Here is a 25,108-nt window from a genome sequence, read left to right as displayed (position 1 = left end):
TCATATTCATTATCCTGTTCTTGCTGCTAGGAGCCAACCTTCCCGAACAGGATTGCTCCTCCTTCACTTGGATGGCAGGCAAAGCTGTTGCCTTTTTCGGGGAGATTGTGCTCCTATTTGCAATGCACTGTGGACCTGTTCAGACCTCCTTCCCCATGGGTGCTTGTGTAGCATTCCTTGGTGCGTGGTCTCAGAAGGCTGGCAGGTGTACTGTGCTCTCAAAAAGATTTTGCCTGTCAGGTATTTATGGGAAAGGGCAGTGGGAAGAAGCCACCGAATTTAATTGCGTAACAGAACGGTGGTCAGCACGTCCCAAATGTTGGGGGTTGTGCAGCTGTTTTATGATGGCTGGGTAATAAATGCCAAGAGAATATTTAGATTTCCTCCCCTCTCAGGTGAGTGATGAGGAAAGGCACAGCCCCGTTCCAACTGCTAAGTGCCTAAGCGTGACTGAAGTCCACGCTGCATACCCAGGAAAGCAGTGCAAAATGTAGGAGGGCCCTTCCTCGTCTCACTGCTTTTGAATGATTAGTATTTAGTTCTGAGGCTTAGAAGACAGCATGGGACGAAAGTAGCTGGGCTGCTGGATTTTCAGGGACTTGAGCAAGGTGGAATAAGATTGCATTTAGGTGCCTCCATCTGCTTAAGTGTCTGTTAGGTGGAAGAGGATCCGGTTCTCGTTGCACTGCCATCAGTTCCAGTGGCGTTTTGAGGTTCGTAAGCCTGAATAACAGCATTTGGAAAACTAGGGCCTTGTTAGACTTTATGCTGTAAGCTGCGCAAATGTTAATCGGCTTAGTGTCGTTCGGCTTTGCGGCGCAGTCACGCGGTAAGGCAGAAAACCTGCTCTGACTGGCCTTCGCCTGCATAGCTGTGACTTGCCACCAGAGGCTTGCTGAGTGGGGGCAGGACCCAGCCGCTGCACCCACCGCTGTGCTAGTTTCAGGGAGACCAGAGAGACCCGGGGAAGCAGCTTCCCGGGGGCTCTCTGGTCGCACTGACACAGCAGCTCCACACCGAGAGTGAGACCGCCAAGCTTAAGCCCGGTGTAGCAAAGGTTCAGGTTCCAGTGGTGGCCGTGATTCCCCCTGGTGACCATGAGACCCTTGCCCTGCTCCAGCTCTAGGGTGCCCTCCCCTTCTCACTTACCTGTCGTGCCTTGATTTACTTCTTTGATCAAAAGGGAGGATGCCTAAGGGCCCTAGGGTGAGCCCCAGTACTTCTGGCCTCCAGCCGGTCCTCCCAGACCCTGCTGGTCTTGGTCCTGCTCCCAGGCTGGTGGGCTCTGTTGGCCTGCCTGCGCCCCAGGGCCCCTGTAGCCTTAAGGGCTGACCTCCCCTACAGCCGTACCCATGTCTTGCAGGTGTTACTGTACAATCACTCCCTTATCAGGGCCCGGGCCTTCTTGACCTCTTCCCCTTTTCTCTAGCTGGGCCTTCTAGCCTTGGACCCACTTTTCTGGATCTGGCTTCCGGGCTCCAGGTCTAATCTTGATTACTTTGATCCTGACCCTGCAAGGCTGCAGCTGTGGAGCTCACTTGCTCTGAGGGGCCTGATCCTTTTTTCTCCAGAGTTCAGGCAATGCCCACTTTCCACTCGACCACCAACAGGAGCAGAGCTGGTCCAGGCAGTGGTGGAAGGCACTGTGGCTGCCAGATACTCTGGGGGAAAAAGGATTGGGCACCTTATTGCTCAGGCGGTGCCTGGCCAGCAGCCCAGCTGGCGGGGTGCAGGCTGGCAGGCACCACTTGAGCTCCGGAGAAAAAAAGGTTAGGCCCCTTGGAGCTCAGAGCATTCTGGGATACCGGAGGACTTCAATTTGGGTGGAATAGCTGTGGGAAGTGACCATGCAGTAAGGGAACAGGAGCAGATGGGAGGTAATCCTGCCTGGAGTGGTGTAACTGTAAGCCAAATGATGAGTGTTTTTAAACCACTTAAAAGATGTTAATGTTCAGCCTGTCCAGAGCATAAGCGCTCCAGAAGCTGCCTAAATTTACTGTGTAACAAGGCCCTAAGCAAAAGAGGCACGTAAAGATCTATAAAGAGTCCCCTGCAGATCCCCAAGATACCTTTCACTTCTGTGTACCCGTAGCAATCTTATTTTGAATACTTCAGCCTAATCAAAAGGCTTACAGGATGGAGCAATTCATAATATATCTGGAGGTCTGAGCTCAGTCCGAAGGTTGAAATTATCCTTAACTCTAAACACAATGCTATAATTTCCTTTGAATAATATAGGGGGGATGGCAGGCATAAAACTTCTTGTTGGAACAGATTGTACCTTAAGATGAACTCCCCGTTCATAAGGATTTCAAGCTTTTAGCACAGGGAAATAAAACATGTGTGAAACAGAGATGTAAGTGATAGAGATTGATGTTAACCCAATATTAATTCAGTTCTAATCACTGCAAAGTATTCAGACTGCCAAATATTTAAATCCCAGTCTCCTTTTCTGTTATTGTTTTTTAATAAACCAAACCTTGTACCAAAGCAGGGACTCTCCTCAATGCAGAATTTTTAATGGTTCCCCAGCATCTTGGTCTGCAAGGTGAATTAGGGGAAATTAGGTTGAGGAGAAGGAAGAACAGAACTAGGGATAATGGGATAAAGTAAGAAAGTTAAAAGCTAGGGTGAGTAGTGGAGAAAAACGGTCTGATGTCTCTCAGCTGCGGAGTGGTCTCTTAAGGAAAATTTAAGGCTCAACTGGTTAGGAGAAGAGCAAGTGTTTGTCAGAGAACAGTCCTGAGAGGGGAAGGGGATGGAGCAGATGATGCAAAAAGTGTTTTCCTTCTCTGATTGCAGTTCCTTCTGCCCCACCCGAGAACGTGTCTGCCGAAGCAGTGAGCTCCACTCAGATCCTGTTGACATGGACGGCAGTTCCTGAGCCAGAGCAGAACGGTCTCATCTTAGGCTACAAGGTGCACAGCGGAAGTGTCGTGCTTTCCTGATCTTTAATGCCTGGGTGGTACTCCCCCCCCCCCCCCTTGTTGTTTCGTCTGGACAAGATGCATGTTAATTCACTTTTGGAGGAGTGTTAAAAAATGGGCTGTTTTTCCAGACACGTGATCACCCGATCTCACTGGGTTAGAAAAGCTCATCCGTCAAAATTGTGGACTAGGCAGCCCCAGACTTGAGCCATTACTCAGAAGGTCACTGCAGAGTGTTCAGCCTGAAGACATCAGAGATGTGGGCACGGTCCCCAGCAGAACTGGAGGGGCATTAATAATGTTCTCTGTCTTTGAACATTCATAAACTTTCAGTTTCAAGTTTGTAGTTTCAGTGATTTCCCGTAGGTATCCAGTGACGGTTCATATCTTACCCTCTGAATTATACAAAGCCATGCTCATGCTGGCAGGCTTACTTTGTCACCTCACTCAGAAAAGTGCGGTTGTGAAACTATTACTTTGTGTTTCAAGAACACAAAGAACTACAACGTGCACCCTTTTTTTCTCATCCTTTTGATCATTACTTGACTGGACTTTTATGCATTTGCTCTGCAGATTCTCTATAGGGCAAAAGACCTGGACTCTGAACTAAAGAGCCAAATCGTGAGAGGTAACCACACCCAATCTCATCTGCTGGCCGGCTTGCGAAAATACGTGCTTTATGAGATTCAGGTACTGGCATTCACTCGGATTGGAGATGGGGTGCCCAGTTCTCCTCCAGTCGTAGAGAGGACCAAGGATGATGGTGAGCTTATGGATCACTGATGTATGTTTTCCATGCATTTCTGTTTCAAATGAAAGCTGCTTTCATTCTTCAAGTGTAAAAACCTAGCCCCGAGTGGTAGCATTTAGAATTGCTTACATGAGCTGATCCTCAACTGGTACAAATCAGCCCCACTCCGTTGTTGAACATTTGGCTCCGAAACTGAAAAGCATTTTTTTTCCCCTCCCAAATTGACCAAAAAAAAAAATGCTTCTGTTCTGAAAACTGATGCAGATAGCTCCACCCTGAAGAGAGTTTTTACAACCCAATTATGTACTCTTACTGAACTTCAATCATAGCAGTAAAAAAAGACTGTTGGTAATGGGAAGCAATAAACAAATCTAGCCCTGATTGGACCTGAAGGAGATGTGGAGCGTGCTACTGCGGTAATCCATTCCCAGACTTCTACAAAAGAATAAGATACTGACCTTTGAAAAATGACCATGTAGCCTTCCCTTTGTCATTCCCTCCAATGCTTCCTATGAACTTATGGCTTCCTAAGTGCAGTTTGATGTTTTGAAAGGACTCGAGTTAGCCCCCGGTTCTGCTTTAACTTGTCTGCTGGCAAAAGCGTTCCTGCTGGCTGTATTTCACTGAAGTTTAAATCAGCAGTAAAATGGGGTTTTTTTATTCCACTTTGCAGATGTCAAACACTTAAAGGTTAGCTCCTCAGCTTCTGTACATTTTTCGTATTAAACAGAGGATAATGCATGTGTCAGTAGGAGGCTTTTTTTATTGCTCCTAATAGTAATAATAAAAAGAATCAGAACTCAACCCCCTTTTGGATCCAGGGGTTCCCAGCAGAAAATAAATAACTGTGAGTTTCCATAAGCGTCTTTAGTGGAGTAATTGTGTTGGTCTGAAAACACGCTCAGACTTCTGACTTAAAAAAGTATTTCCTGCAGTGTTTTCTGTGAAGCAGCGAGGATGTGCCTTGCTCGCAAGTGGAGGGCAATAACCCCCCATCGCTACTTTAGTCGTTCTCCCAAACCAGTGGCAGTGTAGCGAGTTGGCCTTTTTCAGAGAGAAGAGGCAGAGAGGAGATGATTGTCGGAAAACCCAACAGAGAAAGAGAACATTCACTGAATTGCATAAACTGGGATGTAATGAGAAATATTTAAGGCTGTTTCTCAAAGACAAGCCCATTATAGCAGTTCCCTCCTAACGTGCATGTTGGCAAATGACACAAATTGTTCTTCCATCTCCGTACTCCCGACATAAACATGTTGTGTCTCCTCTCAGTTCAATTTAATTAAAAGTATCATCAGTGACGGTACAGGTGGGATTTGTGCTTAAGGGGAAATTTGGCGGCTGCATATGTGTGAATTAGCATAAACTCACCTTGTGAACCGGAGCTGGGCAAAGTGGCTGCCAGCCGGCTGTGCTAATGTGCTTCTGACCTGACAGGGTGCCTGTGCTCAGGCTCAGGTGCTCCGAACGCACATGTACGGTCGGGGGGGAGCTCCGAGCGAGGGCTGTTGACGTGGGTAGAGGATATTATTCACTTTCAACAGGCATGAAGTGGATTAAGCTGACATGTAATCTCTCTCTGTAAAGGTGGCTCAGCATCTCTCTTCTTCTATATAATCAGTTGTATAGTGACTTCAGTGCGGGGAGTAATCTGATTGGCTCGGCGAGATTCTCAGCTATCCGGTTAGGAGCGAATTCTCCCAGGGGTCAGAACTCATTTGTCAAAACATCCTCGTAAACACATTTTTGCAGGTGCAGAGAAACACTTTTGGATGTGCGGTTGCAGTATCACTCACTCTTCTAGGGTGCTGGAGAAATTCAGCCTTACATAGGGAGACCCAGAGAGTCTAGAGAGTGCATCTTAAGCTCCCAGCTATCTCTGCAGTATGGGTTAGATACTGCTTGGGCTGACTTCTTCTTGAAGTGAGCAGAATAAACTTTAAACAAGCAAGGCAAGTTTTCATAGACGTTAGGGTCAGAAGGGACCTCAGGTCATCGAGTCCAATTCCCTGCCCTGGGCAGGAAAGAGCGCTGGGGTCAGACGACCCCAGCCAGGTTCTTGTCCAGTCTCCTCTTGAAGACCCCCAAGGTAGGCGAGAGCACCACCTCCCTTGGAAGCCCATTCTTTGGGTAGATGCGATATCTTTTATTAGACCAACTGAGTAGTTGGAAAAAAGTTCGTAGCATGCTTTTAGGCACAGTCACCCTTCTTAAGGCATAGGAAGTCTCTGCTGTTCACTCCCTATGCCTGAAGAAGGGTGATTGCATCCACAAGCTTGCTAAGAACTTTTTTCCAGCTACTCAGTTGGTCTAATAAAAGATATCACATCTGCTCAAGAACCTTGCCTGCCTACATCCTTAGACCAACACAGCTGCAACCAAAACCCCTGTAAACAAGAAACACCTTTTAGAACTAGTATGTCCTGTAACATGCATCGGCAGACAAGGTTCTTTGGGTAAATCTGATCTTTTATTAGACCAGGTCAAATAGTTGGAAAAAATCCTTCTTTGCAAGCTTTTGGAAACACCCTTCATCAGGCTGAAGAAGCATCTGCAGTTGGTCTGTGCTCTTCCTTGGTCTGATTAAAGAGATCGGATTTACCCAAAGAACCTTGTCTGCCTATGTCCTTAGACCAACATGGCTGCAACCTCTACCCTTTAACACACATCTGCATTCACGATCTCTGTTCTTCCTTTTAGCTCCTGGGCCGCCTGTGAGGCTGGTGTTCCCCGAGGTGAGACTGACATCAGTACGGATTGTATGGCAGCCCCCAGAGGAGCCCAATGGAATTATTCTGGGTAAGAAGGAAGCAGAATTTAAATTTCCCAATGCCACGGCTGTCGCAAGAGACACTTCTGCTCTTTCTTCCTCTTGCTTTTAGTATTGGAAAGCACATCCAAGCCTGCTAGTTGCTGAAAACAAACACTGCCGAAAAACATGGTACCCAATGGCGAGGGCTTGGAAGGGTCAGTGGAATGATACGCAACTAATATAGCACCGTTGTAAGCCTCTGGTTGCACATTTCTCTGAGTCAGATGCATCTTCCAGGTCATGGCACTGTGTGTCAGTTGTCATCCACGTTTCCATCTGGTTTTGCTTTGTATACAGTGGGGATGAGCATTTGGCAAGTTGCCTGGGAATCTAAGGCATGGGAGAGTTGTTTATTTTTCCCTTCACGATGCCAGGTTGTGCCGAAGTTTTAGTAGTATGTATTTTTCATGTTTTATCGCTTTTCTTTGAAGAATACCATCTGTCAGATCCCAAGGAGTTAACTCACAATTGGCTTTTCATCAAGGGGAATAGCAGGAGCCAACTCAATGACAAGACTGAAGAATCTTATCACCTTCCTTGTACCCTATCCTTCAGGTTGACTTCTCGGTTTGAGCTCATTCTTAGACTCCGCTGCCTCTGTGCTTTCCTTTTTGTTCCTTGGCATTGGTGTACTTTGGGTTTGCATTTAGACTTCTGCAATCATTTCCCATAGTTTTAGAATAGTTTTAAGATGGATCCATGGTTGAGGTTTTACTAAGTCGACCGTGGTCCTTTAAATAACGGGCATTTTTTTTTTATTATTATTATTATTATTTTTTGCCTTATGATAAAATCTTGATACAGGAGCTATATAAAGTGTTTGCTCAGGTGTGCAGTAGCCCAAAGTACTTGTGTGATGATATTCTAGCACCTGAAGCAGCAGCAGGAAAGTCATCAGATGTGATCTAGAGGCAGCTGTTCAGGGATCTCCTAAACACAAGGAAAAAAGGGTTTGCATGAAACTTGGCAGTAGTTAACTTGGCAGTAGTCAAAGACAGAACCGTGCCGTGTATTCCTGCAGTTTGGGGTTGTTAGTTTGGTTTTTTTTTTAAAGGCACCTTTTGTCCTTTCTGCTTGCTTCAAGTGGGAACTAGGATTTCAACCAGAGAACTTTTAGGGAAAACCCCAGCTGCTCACCTTGGTCTAGTTCAAATGCAAAGTCTTTAGGACAAAAACTTTCTTTAATTCCACACTTGCACACGTACGGTTGGGACCCATTCTTGGTTGGCTGCTGTGCACTACAGGAGCTAACATGGAGGGGCGCTTTGGAAAGGTGGAGCTGGAGGGGACCTCAAGAAATCACCTAGTCCATCCCCCAGCTCTGAGGCAGGATGAAGTAAATCTTCGCTGTCCCTAACCTGTTCATTGGAGCCTCCAGTGCTGGGGGCTCCATAAGCTCCACTCTAGCGCTTGACTAAGCATTAATACCTTTTTTCCTAGTATCTAACCTAAATCTCCTTTGCAGCAAGTCAAACGGATCATCCCAGTTCTATCCTTGATGGATACTGGAATTAGAGCCTTCATGTTACATGCTGGAAATGGTTTATTGTGGCTACCTCTGCCTCAGTCTTATCTTTGCAAAGCTGAACAAACCCAATTTGTTTCTGCTTTTCTTCCAGAATCAGATTTTCAAACCCTTTTATCCTTCTTCCCCCTCTCCTCCTGATGCTCCTCAATTTGTAAACATCTTAGGGCCCCACCACATGTTCAGACTGAAGCTGGATAGAAATCGGCTATCTATATCATTAAAGGTTTTCAAGTACTGTCTTTGTAGCCCATTGGCTCTCTTTATAGCTGGATGGACATTTTTATGGTGCAATAATTACTTTGCATGTGTGGCTGGTTTAAATTTATTGCATGATTAACAGGTTAATGGTGTAACAGATGTAATACATGGCAGGGGCCTTAAAGATCACTGCCCCAGACTGGACACAGAACTCCAGCCGCAGCCTCACCGGTACTGACTGGAGTGAAATAATTTTGCCTCCTTGTCTTACATGAAACTTTACTTTTAATACATCCCAGAATGAGATTGGACTCTTTTTGCAATACCATCACATTGCTGACTCACACTGGTATGTGATCTCCCATAACCATCAGGTCCTTTTTGGCTGTACTGCTGTTTAATTGGTTGCTCCCCATTTTGTAGTTGTACCTTTGATTTTTTTTTTCCTTCCCCTTAAATGAAGCACTTGCACTTGCCTTTATTGAATTTTATCTTATTGATTTCAGACCCTTTCTCCAATTTATCATGATCATTTTGAATTCTGATCCTCTCCTCTGAAGCGCTTGCATCCCTTCCCAGCTTGGTGTCATCTGCAGATTTTACAAGCGGACTAGCTATTCTATCAAAAAATTGAACTGAACCAGACCTGTGACACATTTCTGCAGGGCTGCTCTTCATACATCCTCATTGTTTGTCAGTGAATAATTGGTTACAACTTTTTGATCGGGGTTTTCAAACAAGTGGTGCATGCATCTTATAATAATTTCAGTTTGAACATATTTACCTAGTTTGCTTATGAGAATGTCATGTGGGAGTGTATCAGAAGCCTTACTAAAGTCAGGCTATATGACATCTCCTCCTTCCCGCATCCACTAAGGCAGTTGCCCAGTCAAAAAAATAAATTAGTTTGACACGATCTCTTGGCTGTTTTCTTATCTCTTTATTAGCCCCCTAGTTGCTTACAAATTGATTGCTTAATAATGTGTACCGGGATCTTTCTGGTCTTTTAATTCCCCAGGTCCTTCTTTTCTTTCTTTGCTACTCTCCAGTTTTCTGGGACTTCTCCTGTCCTCCAGGAGGTCTTGAAGAGAATTGCTAATTGTTCAGAGATTGCTTCAGTGAATCCCTTTAGTGCTCTTGGGTAAATCTCAATATGCCCTGCTGGCTTGAATGCATCTAACTTCTCTAAATAGTCTTTAACCTGTTCTCTGCCTATTCTGGTCTGCGTTCGGATCCCTGTTGTTATTCATTTTAATTGTGTTTAAACATCTGGTCACAATTAACTTTTTCTGTGAAGACTGAAGCAAAAAAAGCATTGAGCATTTCAGCCTTCTCTCTGCCATCTGTTATTTGCTCATCTTCCTTATTAACTAATGGACCTATATTTTTCTCTTACTTCTCTGCTTACCTTACTGCCTTTCATGGCCCTTTCAAGTTGTAAATGATTCTGTACGTTGCTGTCCCTACAGGTTTGTGCTGTTATTTTATAATCGACCTTGCCGATGTGTCCTTGTTTGCACTTTTTCTATGATTTCTTTCTGATTTGCAGGGCGTTAAAGGGTTTCAGACATAACTGCAGTAGTCTCTTTCCCCCTTTTCTCCACATCAAATTACTTTGCTGCTGTGTCTTTGGGACTGTGTGCTAGATGCGCCCAGCTCTCCTGAACTCCTTTTTCCATTAGAATTTTGTCCTGGGGAATCTCACCTAACCGCTCCCTGGGTGTGCTGAAGGCAGCCTCTTGAGTGTCTTTCTCCACCTTTGTTTTATGAATGATACATTAATAACCACATTTAGGTTCACCAGTTGTCAGAGTGAAAGGGTAAGAAACACCCACCTAGGATATTTCTCCAGTGCCTGGTAGGAAAGCAGCATCTCATACTGAGAGCTGGAAAACCCAAGTCATACCCTAACCCTGTAGGGAAATGAAGGCTACAAGTTTAGCTCTTTTTCCTGTATTGCCTTTTTAAATCGCATTACGTGAATGAATGTTCAGAACGCATTTGTACCCACCACAGCCAAATGCATTGAACTGGAAATGTTGGCAAAAACAGGTTAATGTAATTCTGGAGGTTGCCCTGTCGCCCACCAGTGAGGCTGGAATAAGAAAATACCTATTTGCAAGAGTAAATTTAAGCCTTTGAATCAATGTTCCTGCTCTGCTAGTTTTGCCCTCTGAGTACGCGAGCACCTTTGCAGCTAGCGATTTTATAATCTATATCAAAACATGTTCTAGCATTTCAGAGAGAGATTAGCAGCAAGAAACACTGGCAGGTACCTAGAGGGAGAACTAGTTGTTTGTGTGTTTAAATATTTTACTGTGGAGACCTGGTAGATAGTTCCAACTCCCCTTTTGGGAGCATTTCAGTCACCACCTGAGTCCCTTCTCTACCTTCCTTGCTGTGATCCACCTACCAACCCATGCAGTTTTTTTAAATGCTATTAAAATAAAGTGAAGCATTACTATGGGCATGTGCTGTTCCTCGCTGCGAGCGTTCCTGGGGAATGAGAACTCCTGGTTAGTATTCCTCGTGGTACCCTTGTGCCTAACATTTACCTGAAGCTTATTGCAAAACTCTGTGAGAATCTCACTGGGAATTAGACGCAGAATTGGATGTAATCCCACATTTGCAAATTTGTATTTTGTTCCTAAGCTGCATTGGTGTACATGCTACCCCCCGCCCCCCAGCAGCCCTTAAACAGCTACACGGTAAAATCAACACACTTGGATTGTGGCTGCACCGGGCAGGCTGTAACCTCCCAATATCATTCAGCCTTTCCTAACTCCGGTGACATATTAATCAGTGTTTGTCTCTATGATGTACCAGAGCCACATGGGCCAGCGATGTCAGGTCTGAAGGGCTGCGTATCGTGATGAGCCTGAAAGCTCCTTTAGTATTCATTGCGTGTCATCGTCCCCCTGCCTGTTCCTTTTGGGGAATAAAGTCACTGTGTTACAATGACCTAACATTTAACAGGCATCTTAACTGGCTGCCTTTTATTCAGTTCAGAAGATGCAGGCCTGTAAGACTGCTTGCAAAAACAAAATCAAAACAAAAGATGCTAAGGCAAAAACAAGCACCATTTTAATTAAACGATGAGGTCCTAGAGAATTCATCTATTTGTTTGATGTGCCATAAGCCTGATCCAAAGGCTCCTAAGGACAGGAATGGGTGCTGGGTCCTATACAGTACGGGAGAGGAGTAGAACCGGGGTCACAAGACCTTACAGTTCTCCGGGTGCTTCATCAAGAAATCACCCTCATTCATCTTCCTGAAGAATTCGTCCAGCCACCTCTTAAAGCTTTTAATCTTTCATTCGTGACCTTGTGTTCTTTGTCTGTAAAAGTCTTTCTCCCATAATAATCCATGTACATAGGACTTGAAGTATCCTTCTGGGTTATGAAGTGTGATTCCTGTTATCACTGGCAACTGCATCCCATCATCTTTCACAGACCGATCGAGCTGTGTCGTAAAACTAGTCGTGTTTTTTGTCTCTTGCTGTTCCTGTTGGAAAGCCGTTCCAGAGTTTTGCTACTCCGTTGGTCAGAAATCTGCTGCTAATTTCCAGCCTAAATATGTTCATGGTCAGCTTATACCCATTTACTTTGTGCGATCATTGCCCCTTATCTTAAAAAGTTCTTTCCCCTTTCTGATGTTTACCTCCCTCATGTATTCATATCCCCTCTCATTTTCCTAGGCTGAAGAAAGTTGAGAGAGACTCTTTATTCTGCTATTCGCCCTTGTAGTCAGCCCTCCTCTGCACCTGACTCAGTTGGCATAATTTATTTTTATCCTGTTCTTAAGTTTTCCTTCTAGTTTTGCTGCCTTCATTCAATAATCTTTCCAGCTCTCCTCTGTGCGAGATTTCTATGACTCTCTCTTATCCTTTGTTGCCTTCTGAGTTTTCCTGTTCATCTACAGAGCCTTTCTAAATGCTATCACTTTTATTGCTACTTTGCTTCTTCTAGCCCTGGAGCATACATTAATTTCTCTTTGAACTCTTTCCATTTACCTCTATTGATTTGCCGTGTTTGAGTTCACCAAACACTTCCTGCATTCTTCCATCTTCTGTTGCTAAAATTCACAACCTAGTAATTTTACCATTTTGAGCTCACTTTAACCTTAATTGTTAACTAAGCTTAGACCATGGCTTAAATACTCCTGTCTCCACACCCTGTTGGTCATATCTACAGTGTTACTCAAAAACGAGACAAGAATTGCTCTTTATGACAGCATGTCTTGGATGCCTGAATCATCCAAGGATAATGATATAAGCAAGTGACCCAAGGGACTGAGGGGCAGGTTCCAAATATCTTTTAGTCGTTTGGGAGGTAAGAGCAAGAGGATGGCATGAAGGCGTCCAAGAGATAACACCGAGACTTCAGCTGCACCACCAAAAATAAAGAAAGGGAGGGAAGATAGTTTCCTAGATCATCAGCCAGCACAGCAAATACGACAGAGACTAAATGAGAGCGATGATGGCTCGTACATTTTTCAGGTTGCTTAGAAGCACTGGAAGGTAGTGAGAATTCATTCTACACAACCTATTGTTATGATCCCTGTATTTAGATTTTTTTTGGTGACTAATTTGTACATCTTTTTTATAATTAGACTTGAGAGTTGCCATTTAGCAATGCATTTTTTTCCTTACATTCACTTCTTATATTTACAAGTATATTTTATAGTTAAAGGTGGGGAGAGTGACCAACAGTGATTTTGCCCTTGATAACATATTTACCCTTTAACAAGGATGCAGATTACGTTTTCCTTTCTCTTAATATTCCACGTTTCCCTCCAGGACTTGATCTTTCTCCTTTATTTGGTCTTATCTTCTCTTTTCATGCTTCTCGAGCTGTCTCAGCTGCCTCTTCCTGCACTTCTCCTGCTGTTGTATGATTTCCTTCAATGCAATTCCTCTCCTTTATTTTTTCTTTTGCGGGTGAAGGGAGGTAGGGTTAGCCCGTGCCTTTATTCTCAGTTCTGTTTTCTGCATATGTACATAAGCAGAAAAGCCCTTAATACGTGCCTTCCTCCTCTTCAAGGCGATCTTGGGAATAAAGTTCTGTACTATTAAAGTTGCAGAAGTCCCACAGTGATGAGTCTGAAATGGATGTCTGGGAGAGCTGACATGGAGGTAGACGGCACTACATTATACGTGCTTTTCTGAAACGTGTACAGCTAAAATGTTCACAGTTGGCTGCATCCTGATACTCCACTAGGAGCTGTGAGCGTTCGCAGGCTTTGAAAATCTTAGTTAAGTACCTAATGTTAGCCAGTGAGCTGTGAAAAAGTTATTATAAGAGTATATACACGTTGCCAACTGTAGCGTAAAGGTACTCAGGGTAGCTTTAGGTACCAAAAACTGTTTAACCGTGGCAGTACAGAGCCCCATGCTCATGAAACCTTCCCCAACAAAGTACCCCTATCATTCAGGTTATTCTCTAGTCTACGGCCAAAAGTTTCAAAACTGGGTTGGCAAATCAAGGTTAAATCTATATTTAGGCACCTAAATGCTCAATGTGAAGCGTAACGTGAATGTTCAGCGTGAAGATGTGCCATGTACTCGCATCACTCCTTGTGATGGCAGCTGGAGCTATAGGTGCTGTGAAAATGTCATTGCTTATTGAGATGCCTAACTTAAGCTTGAGAATATTGGCTTTCCAATCTGTCATCTGCAGCTGCATTGCTTCAGCCTGGGCTGAGATCAGTTGAATATCACTTGAATACCAATGATAAATGGCCTTCTTACCCAAGTGTGGGTATAGCCACAAACCTTGGCTCACAGCACCTTAGGATATTAGTTTTCAATTCCCCACCATTAACTTTCACCACTACTTCCCTTATTGCCGCCAAAGAAAAAAAAGACAAGGAAATTTAAGGAAAAGAGAGTCATTCATTAGCACCACCACACACAATTAACACCATCTGTATCCCAATTAAATTCTACTGTTCACGGGAGAATACACATGCATACACAAATAGTTTACCCAGAAAAAGCATGTGAACTCTCTGCTCATTGCCTTCTTCTGCTAGCATGATTATGAGGATCAGTGTAGTTTCTCAGTGGGAATTATTTCCCATCACTATTTCCCAATGTCCAGTTAGGCCAACGTCCTTCATTTTCCATGAGCTGACCTTCGCATATGAAACGCTCCATATTTGGCTCCCTCTGCTCTTAATGTAGCCAAGGTTTGGTGGGAGTTCAAACAATCATTAGGTTATAAAGTCCAGCGGGAAAAAAATGGATCTTTTGTCTCTGCAGACCTCTTTGTAGTTCAAAAGATGAGCAGAGGGTTGGCAGAACTCAGGCATGGCTGAATTCAGCTGTTTTGTTGAGGGTGGTTTTTTGGCTGCTGCCTTCTCCTGTGCAACTTCATAAAGCATTTAACAGTCCTGACTTTATTCAGCTTCATAACAAAGCACCACGCCAGTTCTAGTAGCAATTGATTTTGGAGTGTAGCAGCTGGACTGAAAGTTGCCAACCAGCTCCAGAAAAGAGTCTGATGCAGTTGCTTTATTTCCAGAATGGTTTTGAACATTTGGCATTTTCTCTTTGGGGGGCCATTTTCTTTTGTGGCGTGTGAGAACTCTGGACCTGCTAGTTTGCACAGTTGGATCATTAATAATGTGTGATAAACTATAAACTCATAACTATGGGATGGTTTGAATGGAGATTAGTGTCTACAGAGCTCTCTACTAAACTGACTATTAAGTGGCAAAAGGATATTGTTCCAAGAGGACCTCGCAGCCTGCGGTTTCCTGCAGTGGAGAGAAGAGCAGGAACACTGAATGATTTTAAAAAAAGAAGCAGCAAGAAGCAAAGGATTTCTTAGTGTGATATCTTTTAATGGACCAACAATGTAGCTGGGATAGAGCTAGACAGGCATTTGAATGCAAGACATTCTTCCTCCGGTCTCACTTCAGGTCTTCAGGACAAGTTTGAAAGCTTGTCTAACATTATCTTGACCACGTAGTTGGTCCAATAAAAGATATCACCCTAAGAAATCCTTGCCTTTTGCATAATTTCTGGACCATTATGGCTACACTTTCATTTCTACTGTTAAAAAAAAAAAAAGTCACTATGTCAGCTCGAGCATTAAGTGTGGATCTACAAGTGGACAGGAAAGGATGACTGCAAGCAGCGGTTGCAAGAATTAACTGCATGAGTGATGTGACTGTTAAACTGCCCGAATAATCTGTATGCACCGTATTTTAAAGGATTCTCAATCAGCAGGCTCTGCTCCACATGCCAGAAGTGTGTGCGTTTGAGGTAGGGATTGGTGTCGAGAGAGAATTAGTTTCCCTGAACTGACTTGCTTTGTTGAAATCAATTGTGTAGACTCTGGTTCCTCTGTCATTCTCTCGATGTACAAATACGCTCAGGAAAGATGAATCTGTGTTCATAGCTCGTTCTTATGAAGGATGAAAAGTAAAAGAAGTTTTCCAGTGGATTACTACCGAGAAAGCCCTTCCATTCATCACCATGTGTGTAATTTCCCTGATAATGTACGGCATCTGACTGGGGGTGGAGTTGTTATAAAACTCAGCTAGTAGACACAAAAAGAAGCAAAGTGCTTTGTTTTGCTTTCAAATTAGTAATTAAGATGCACTAACAGTCTTGGCATTTCTACTCCCCTCCCCCCAACTAAAAGATTGAAAAACAAACCTAAGCCTCCTTCTCTCCCTTTGGTATTCCACATTTGTTGCCATGAATTTAGGATATCAAATCGCTTATCGCCTGGCAAACAGCAGCCCCAACAAGTTCACCACAGTGGAAGTTGGCTCAACAGTCCGGCAGTTCACTGCTACAGATCTCAACCCGGAATCAGCATACATCTTCCGGACTTCTGCCAAGACCAGACAGGGCTGGGGGGAGCCCCTGGAAGCTACAGTGATCACTACGGAAAAGAGAGGTAGGTAATGCTTGCAGCTATAATAGTGTCATGTCTTCAAAAGCACAGTGAGTATAATGGAGTGTATGGGTATGTCTACACACTCTCCTGAATGAGACCCTGTGGAAAAATAAGCCCCTCCACTTGTGACTGCCCTGTGGGCACTGAGCACACAGCTTGACATGACCTGAGGCTGAGCATGATGTTGGGATATAGTCAAGGCCATGCTGAGCCATCCACTTCATAGATTTACATTGCGCCTACCTGCACAGTGGGTATGAATGGAAGGGCTCATTTCTTGGCAGCAGACACAAATCTCATTCAGGAGGTAATAGAGCCACCCCCTATAATGCACAGCTCTCTCAGTCTGTTGTTTTGTGGGAATACAGCAAACCAGTACTGACCATATGCAACCTCCTACACTCCTATCTTTGCATTCAGGTCTCTCCTTCTCTTCTGAAACATTACAGTCTCAGGAAAGAAGGGTAATGAATTAACTATACTGATTAGCAGAGACGCATGAGAACAGACATTTGTGGGCTTCTTCTACTCACCTCTACCCTGCAGCTCAGTCCTGCCCTAAAAATTTCTGTTATTCCATCCTGTGGTTCTCATGTGTTCTGCCAGGGCACCTGTAACTTAACCATCCAGATCTTGTTCTGGCACATGTCTTAACAAAATGATTAACTGTTTTCCAAACTCAGAGTTGTCTTTTATATACCTGTGCAAGCTAACTGGAAAAAATGCATGGTTGCAGAGGTGTAACTGAATCCCAGGTAGTTACGTATGTAGGCGAGAGATTCTCCCAAAATATTGTAGGAATAAGGCATATCAAAATCTGGTCTGTATAATCTGTTACTGGCATTTATGCACAAGCAAGAAAGAGCCCAGTTTGACTTTCATATTCTAGATTGGGACTGCAAAGATGACAGCCAGGAAAACAGCTTTTCTGCTTGTATCCTAAGAAGAATTTGATTCAGACCAAGAGGGCATGTCTACACGAGATGCTACTCTGCAGTAGCATTGGCAGACACTAACCATGATATGACGCTACCGAGCAGTAATAACGAGCTGCTGCACAGTGTCTTGTTGCTACTGTACAGCAGTGGCTGGAAAAAATGTGTAGGGAAGCTACTGCACAGTAATGCTGGCTACTGCACAGTCATTTAGTATTTGGTTATGCAAGTAGTAAATGACTGTGCAGTAACAACTATGCAGTCCATCACTCATGTGGACACAGCCAGAGACTATCAGTGGTGGAATTGCTAGCACCATAATCTTGTAAACCATGCTTCATGTAGAGGTAACAGTAACTTCTGGCTCAATTGGTAACACTCATGGCAGTGCCTAAGAGTGTGAGTTCAGCTTCTTCAGTTGGACTTGCTCTTGCCTGGCATGTTAGTGACAGAGTAGCATCTTTTGCACTTATGTTTATTTTTTTTAGTTGATAAAATATGATTATCTAACAGTCTCTGAATTTGAATTCTTCCCAGGCCTTCAGGTATCACTTGAGACAAGAAAAGGCTCCCCCGTTGCTCTCTCTCTCTCTTGCTGTTTAACTCAGTGACTGCCTTGTTAACAATAATCACGAGCTGGAGAACCACAGACTGCTTTTCCTCTGTTCGCTATGATTTGGTCTGTCCAGCATGGGTTAGTGCTCCCTTGGCATGGGCAGACCTAGGATTTTGAAAAGTGGGGTGCACATGGTGAGGTTTATCATCACATACAATACAGCACACACTTTTCTCCAGGTAAAAAGAAACTAGAAGCTTTACTAATATGCTAAGGCGTTAGGGCTCTATTATTCAGTGTAAGATTGAAGAAAAAACAAATATAACTTTATTGGAATGTGCATTAAGTTGTTCTATCATACATTAAGTATAAAAAACAGAATAGGCAAAAATAATCAAAAGATGCTGTCTCTTTAGTTCTATAGTCCTTAAAATTAAATGTACGTCTCTTTCAGAATCATAAAACAAAATCAAGCTTTCTTGGGCATCTTGATACTGCGTCTAATGCTTCACCGGAAGTTATTTCCACAGTTAAATTGATGTTTTTAGCTAGAGTCAAAAGCAGTCTGCAGGGTTGTAAAATGGGAGCTACATTACCAGGAGCACCTAACAGGCACCGTAATTGCAGAAGAAAGAATGGCTCGACTGGTGGAACATTAGGCCTCTTAGAGGAGAGAGGGTCATTAACACCTGTGGAATGAAGAGTTCAGAAGGAATCTAGTGGATTACAATGAGCTATGAAGTGAAGTGACTCCCTGACTGCTGTCTGAATAGAAATGCAGCTGCTACTGCCAGGCAGTTGGTTTTAAACTTTAGGTGGAGCAGGAATCAAAGGGGGCTGTGACTGCACCACTGCAGCCCCCCTGGATCCACCCCTGCCCCTTCGTGATAGCTTTCAGGGTTGTTGGGATACTCAAACATTTGCACCTCAGCAAGGTGCGGTCTGTAGGGGAAGAAGCTGTAAATCTTTGAAATAAATTTAAAATTAATACACATCTGCTGATAATAATAGCCCATCACATGGAGTTATCAGCCCGTGCTGACTGCCCACATGGCAGTTATTAAAAAAATAAATAAATAAAGGAGGGGGGGGGGCGTTCTGACAATGTGTAGGTGAGAAACTCAGCATCATGGGAAACCTTCTGCGCCTCAACAGAAGCTATTCTACTTTCCATGGCCGTGGATGTAATAGCTCACTGCATAATTCCCACTTTCGCTGTAATAACAATTATCAAGCCTTTAGGGATATCTTGGATATGAGAGTCATTACATAAAGCAAGACCTTTCTCTCTCTAATTGCTGGCTGTGTGTCCTTGCTTGTATCCCATAAAGTTGGGTCCAAAGGCTCTCAGGTCTCCCCTAAGTAGTGCATGCGTTTGGAAGAGTCAGAAAAAATGTTAAGTGTGCGTCAACCACGACGGGAAGAAATTCATAATAAAAGTGATAAGGATATTTTTATATAAGATTATCTTATTTTGATAGGACAATAACCAGCATATGAATGTGCAAATACATTTTTACCTCTCTAGTTATTAACGCTTACTTAGTCTAATTAATGATGGCATTTTCAAAGAAGGTAGGTAGGCAAGCACCCAGATTGCCTTAAAACCCAATAAGAATTGCCACCTGCTACTTTGAAAAATCCCAGCTTTGCTTGCTACTAAGTCTACATGTGAAATTAATTTGATGCAATAAACTCCGGTGCAATTTGCTCTGGAATTTATTGCTCCCAGGCGCAGTGTTTACATGTGCACCCAGGTCCCCACAGCATGTTGAGCTGGGGTGGCGCAGTCCTGGCTAGCAGGGGCCTGAAGGGTTCAGCCTGCCAGCTTGGTGCTCCTCCTGCCCAACTCAATGTGCTGTGGAGGGAGTGACTAGCGTACCAGGGGGCTACACTGGGGGGTTAACTAGCAGATAGCCCCGCACTGTAGCATCCTTGTGCCCCAGCTAGCCCCAGTCAGTGTCTACACGTGTAGTGAGGCAGAGTAAATAACTCTGCCCTAGGGTAATACTTGTGTTGATCAGTACTATCCTATGGAGGAGCTAATTAGTTTACTTTGGCCTAATAGCACCGCATGTGAAGACACTTTACTGCGGAGCTAATTAGTCAGCTCTGCCGTAAACAGAGTGTCTTTTTGTAAGCAAAGAGTTTTCTACGGTGCTTTGGAGCTACACTTCCCTGTGATGTTCCTCAAGGTGGAGCCACCTGTTGGTAAGAGAGCAGAGCCACGGCCTGAGCATCTCCGCAGCTAAACTTCACACGAAACTGCTGTACCATGCCGGTGAAAAGGCCTTGCAGAATCACGTGGGGTCAGTTAACTTTCCTGCAGAAACAACTAATCTTTGGGTTTGCTTGGACCTAAGTTCTATTAATTGGACCCTCTATAGTTATCGTTTCTTAGTAACAGTCAGGTTTTATCTTACAAAAAAGGGAGATTTAAAAAATCTCGGTGACTCATTAGCAGCAGACCAGAACTGTGCCCCGGGAGGCTGGATACAAAATGTGATCTGTTCAAACTGCAAGCTGGTTAAACTCGATCAGGTTAAATCCTCACAAGATGCTACTGGGCTCACCCTCCCTCCGATAGCATAACCTGGAACACCTGCCCAGCCCTCCCAGGGCAAGGCATTGACCTTTGCGTCATACTCGGCAGAGCACGCTGCTATCACTGAAGACTTTCTGCAGCTAATAGCTTACCATCCTTTTGGCACTTGTGTGTCAGCAAGAGCATGCTGCAGAGAAATGCCAAGCCATAAAGGAAATGTTTTGAGAGAGGGGGAAAAAATGAAGTGCTCTTCATACAGAGCGGTGAAGGATCTTGCAGTCAGAGGTGTGTTCATGGAAACAAGTGCTGATTAAGTTGAATCGAATTGCTTCTCAAAGGCAAGTTGCTGCGGTGTCTCCAATCAATTCCTCCTTTATTACATGCCACACATTTTAATCAGAATCAATAATCTTCATGATAAACAATTAAACAATTATTCCGTACTCTATTGAGTTTCTCTGTTGAAATCGATGGGGTGCAGAGACATCGTGACAGGGGAGAGATCTATATTCAAACAGTTTGGGACTGGTGGGTACTGCACCTGTATTTCCATTCCCTACTTCTTACAAAATATGGAACCATTAACTACCCAAGAGAGGTCCACATTGGTGCTGGGACAAACTGTTTTAATGTGGCAGGTTCAAGGTCAATCACTGTGAAGGAGGTGACACGGGTGGGTGTCTGAGCAGTGATCTTAAATAGGCACTTCCAGCCTCAAGTCTCCACTACATCCAAGATGTGCTTGGACACAGCGGGCAGTAGCAGTTGCAGGTCGATGGTTGACTGGCTGGTTCCAGCAGAGGTTAGTGCAGCGGAGAAGCTTTGATCACTGTTGGTCAGTGGGGGATCAGGCAGAGTGAAACTGGTTCCCCCCACAGTCCAACTCTGCTTTTCTAATACACCAGGGGTTGGTAGCAGCTGCTAGAGGATGCAGCAGCTGTGTGGCACAGAGTGAACTTGGCAGACTGGGGAGTCTGGTCCTTAGATACCGAGCTAATGGGCACAGGCTTAGAAGCTGGAATGATGTATAGGAGATTACAGGCCAGGTGCACTTCTCAGTTTCACAAGAAATTTCCTCTCTGTAGCTGTTTGGCTGCTGGTATCAAAGAGGTATTGATTCTCTTTGGTGCTGTGTCTCTTTCCAAAAAAAGGGAAGTGTACAGAGTGCAGATGTTTCCCAATATCTGAGAGACAAAAATATGACAATTGCAATATTGACTCCTCCATATCCAGTGATTTAGGAACATAAGGGTTCTTGAGGTGACTGTGTTGCTAGGGCGGTGACAGTAACTCTTGTCTTTGAAACCGGGACATGAGCCGTAGTACCAGTGGCGTGCTTTAGTGTTTCAAGCATCAAATCCCCTGTATCATTGCAACTGAGAAGGTCCATGAGTCTCTCTAGATGTTTCCAGTTTGAATTTTCTCCTGTGGTGATACCAGCTTTTTATTTAATTGCAGAGCGACCAGCACCTCCCAGGCAACTGATAACCCCGCAGACTGAGGTTTCGTCACAGAGTCTTAAGCTGCAGTGGGTTCCTGGTAGTGATGGATCCTCCCCGGTACGATACTTCACTGTGCAAGTGCGGGAGCTACCAAATGGAGAATGGCAAACCTACTCCTCTTCCATCAGTCATGAGGCAACCTCCTGCATCATTGAGAGGTATCTTGCAACATCAGGGCATCCTAGAACTTGTACCACTTGCCACTTGGAGCATTTTATAGTTTCAAAGATCAAATATTAATCTGTGAAATTTCCACACCCTTTGGGAGACAGGTAAAGAAGAGCCACTGTCCCCATGGTAGAGGTGGCAAAAGTGGTGCACAGAAGTTAAGTGACCTGCCCAAGGAAGCACAGCAAATATAATTCAAAGCTGGAATTGCAGCTCAGCATTTCCAGGCTCCTCCCCTGAAGCTTGGTACACTAGATCACTTTTTTTCTCCTACCCAGGATCTTGCCCAACCCTCTGATTGATCAACATCCTGGAAAATAGAAGTTGGAAGCATAGAAAATGAGGCTTGGATGGGACCTCAGGACATCACCTAGTTCAACCCGCTTCTCAAAGCAAGACCATCCCCAACTAGATTACCCCAGCCAAAGCTTTGTCTAGCTGGCTCTTAAAAACCTCCAAGGATGGAGAGTCCACCACCTCTTTGGGTAACCTCCTCCTAGTGAGAAAGTTCTTCCTAATACCTAACCTAAATTTCTCTTGCTACACTTTGAGACCATTGCCCCTTGTTCTGCTATCTGCCACCACTGAAAACAGTCCAGCTCCATCCACTTTAGTATCACCCTTCAGGTAGTTGAAGGTTGCTATTAATTCCCCTCTCAGTCTTCTCTTTTCCAGACTAAATAAGCCCAGTTCCCTCAGCCTCTCTTCAGAAGTCATGTGCCTCAGGCCCCGAACCATTTTCGATACACTCTGCTTCGCTGTCTCCAGTTTGCCCCCATCCTTTCTGCAGCGCGGGGTCCAAAACTAGACACAGGACTGGAGATGTGGCCTCCCCAGAGCTGAATAGAGGGGAGGAATCACTTCCCTTCATCTGCTGGCAACCAGTGTAGCCCAGGATGCCGTTAGCCTTCTTGGCACCAAGGGCACACCGCTGGTTCGAATTCCACTTATTGTCCGCTGTACTCACCAGGGCTTTTGGTAATGGCTTATGTTAAAATTCACCTGGTCAAAGTACTAAAATATCTCTTTGTTACCCCTTATCCTGGTTCCAGATGAGGAATATTGTATCTGCATTTTCCATACTAAAATATACAGATAGCTTTGGCGTGTTTTGAACTGTCAGCCAGCCTCCATTCGGCTCTCAGAAATGGTGCTGGAATTAAAGACATTGCAACGTCTCATACAGACGAGGGGGGACTCATTTTGCTTCTGCCAATAGAAGCAAGACTGTCTCTAAAAGGCCGTTGGTATATAAGACTATGGCATTCACAATTTGTTAATGCCTGTTACAAAAATGTCAAGCGGTGCCTTCTGGTGAACTGACTCATTAGTCATGTGCCAAAGGATATAAATATAAATATATTGCCACCATTTGTTTAACTGGTCAGGAAAAAGAAAACTTGACAGTTATCAGACAAATGCAGACCTGATTCACCGACTTTGGTGGAGTTTCACCACGCCTGAATTATGCCCAGCGCCTTTGCAGTCAAGGCCTTTGAAATCCAGGAGACGAGCTCTGTAATTTAGACTTGACATTGTCATTATTGAAAACAAAAGATCTATATTTCAAGAAAGACAATTTAAGTTCCTGAAGGAGAGTGTTGGTTTCCTAACAGGGTAAACTTGCGGGGTGGGGGGGCCTTTCTGTTCTCCCTTGCTAAAAGCATTTTCCTATGGGTATCCAGAAAAGCAATACTGTAGTGCCATTAGTTATTGGCCATCACAATATATTATCCCTCAGTGTTTAATCATCCCTTGTCGGTATCTTTACTTGGACTTGCCTCTGCTAGCTTCTGGCCAGATGCTACCAATTAATTAACTAAGCCCCCTCTAACTTACAGCTCTCAACTCACAGCCCTTCCAGGTGTCTCAAAAGCAAGCCTCCTCCTGGCCAAGCCAGAAGATGCTTTGCTGAGGTTACGTCAGCTAAAAATCAGTCTTTGCATATCTTAAAGCTCTGTATGTACAAAAGAGCTGCGGGGAATCTGCTGTCACTGTCTTTATTAAGTAAGCCGGGTAATAGTATTACTTTGAAATTCAGTCGGAGTGAAATGTACTGGTCCTGCTGCACAGCCTAGTAGATTAATCAGAAGGCTGGCAGGCTGTTTTCTCATGCCAGCTGTGCCATTGACTTCCTGGGTGGTGGCAGGCACGTCAACTAACCTCTCTTTAGCTGTGTCCTTGTCTCTAAAATGAGGATCAGCTGCCCCACAGGACTCTCAAGGATGTATGAGATGCTTAATACAGATGGCACTTTAAGGATCTGAAATGCTAATGCATACCCTGAATTTTTTTAATAATGCACATTGCCGTTTCTGCAACCCTCTGTTACCCACAGACCTGTCCATGAGTTACAGCTATGGCTATTCTTTCGGACTGAGTCAGTCGTGAGCAGAAAGTGTCCGTCTTTGAGGCCCCTTCCCTTCCCCCTTCCTCCTACCTTTGTATTCAAATCTCTCTCTCCTTCTAATACATTGCTCCACAGCACATCCTTCCACAGCATCTGATGAAGTGAACTCTAGCTCGTGAAAGCTTGTGATGTATGGAGATACGTATACACACACACTTTAGTTAGTCTATAAAGTGCACATGTACCCTGGCTTCTATTTGAGAGCTCTGGCTGGAGGATATTTGAGAAGGTGACAGTGACATTAGAGAGGATCTGAGCAGCCCTGACGCCACTGGGAAGAAGGACAAGACTGGAAATAAAGGATGGAGGGCTTGAGAGAAGATGAACTACTCTAATAACCTCATCTGCCTTTGGGCAGGTTCTTTTTGGAGGGTTAGTCTCAAGCAGCTTGTGGAGACTCAGGGAGAATTCATCCCTCATCCTTGTTTTTACATTTACAGGCTGAACCCATTTACTTCTTATAAGCTGCGAGTGAAAGCAACCAACGACATTGGAGACAGTGACTTCAGCACCGAGACCGAAGCAGTCACTACTCTCCAGGACGGTAAGAGAGATGAAGAGGGTGCGATCCAGACGCTGGCCTGGGCAGTGCTCCAGGGACTGCGCTGTAACCTCTGGAGCGCCTTCTTCCATGAATTTTAATTCCACTTTGTGCTTCAGGTGGCGGGGTAGAGTGACAACCCAGAGAGTCAACCACAGTATTGTTCATGGGGAATTGATATGGATGGTAACGAGATTTAGCTGAATTAATAACAGGCAGCTTTAAGTGTCCTGCTGTGCCCTCTGATAATGAATCATGCTTTCAGGAGTCTCCAAATGGAATTAAACTCTGTTTGATTGGCTTCCAAACTCTGCGCTAACCA

The 25,108-nt window shown here is 44.3% G+C and overlaps 1 protein-coding gene across 3 annotated transcripts in view; it reads left to right on the top strand.

The window, feature by feature from the left end:
* Window positions 1-25,108, top strand: part of SDK1 (sidekick cell adhesion molecule 1) — a 667,914-nt gene that overhangs the window by 570,765 nt on the left and 72,041 nt on the right. For all 3 annotated transcript variants that reach the window (XM_019542017.1, XM_019542016.1, XM_019542015.1), the window contains exons 26-31: window positions 2,803-2,918; window positions 3,501-3,690; window positions 6,379-6,477; window positions 15,935-16,129; window positions 21,624-21,825; window positions 24,686-24,789. In XM_019542017.1, the coding sequence (XP_019397562.1) occupies window positions 2,803-2,918; window positions 3,501-3,690; window positions 6,379-6,477; window positions 15,935-16,129; window positions 21,624-21,825; window positions 24,686-24,789 (906 nt within the window). The remainder of the gene's footprint in view (window positions 1-2,802; window positions 2,919-3,500; window positions 3,691-6,378; window positions 6,478-15,934; window positions 16,130-21,623; window positions 21,826-24,685; window positions 24,790-25,108) is intronic.

The sequence above is a fragment of the Crocodylus porosus genome, unplaced genomic scaffold (genome assembly GCF_001723895.1).
Source record: "Crocodylus porosus isolate Cpor-Errol unplaced genomic scaffold, CroPor_comp1, whole genome shotgun sequence".
Lineage (NCBI taxonomy): Eukaryota > Metazoa > Chordata > Crocodylia > Crocodylidae > Crocodylus > Crocodylus porosus.
The sequence above is the reverse complement of the archived record's forward strand: the minus strand, read 5'-3'. Positions and strand labels throughout refer to the sequence as shown.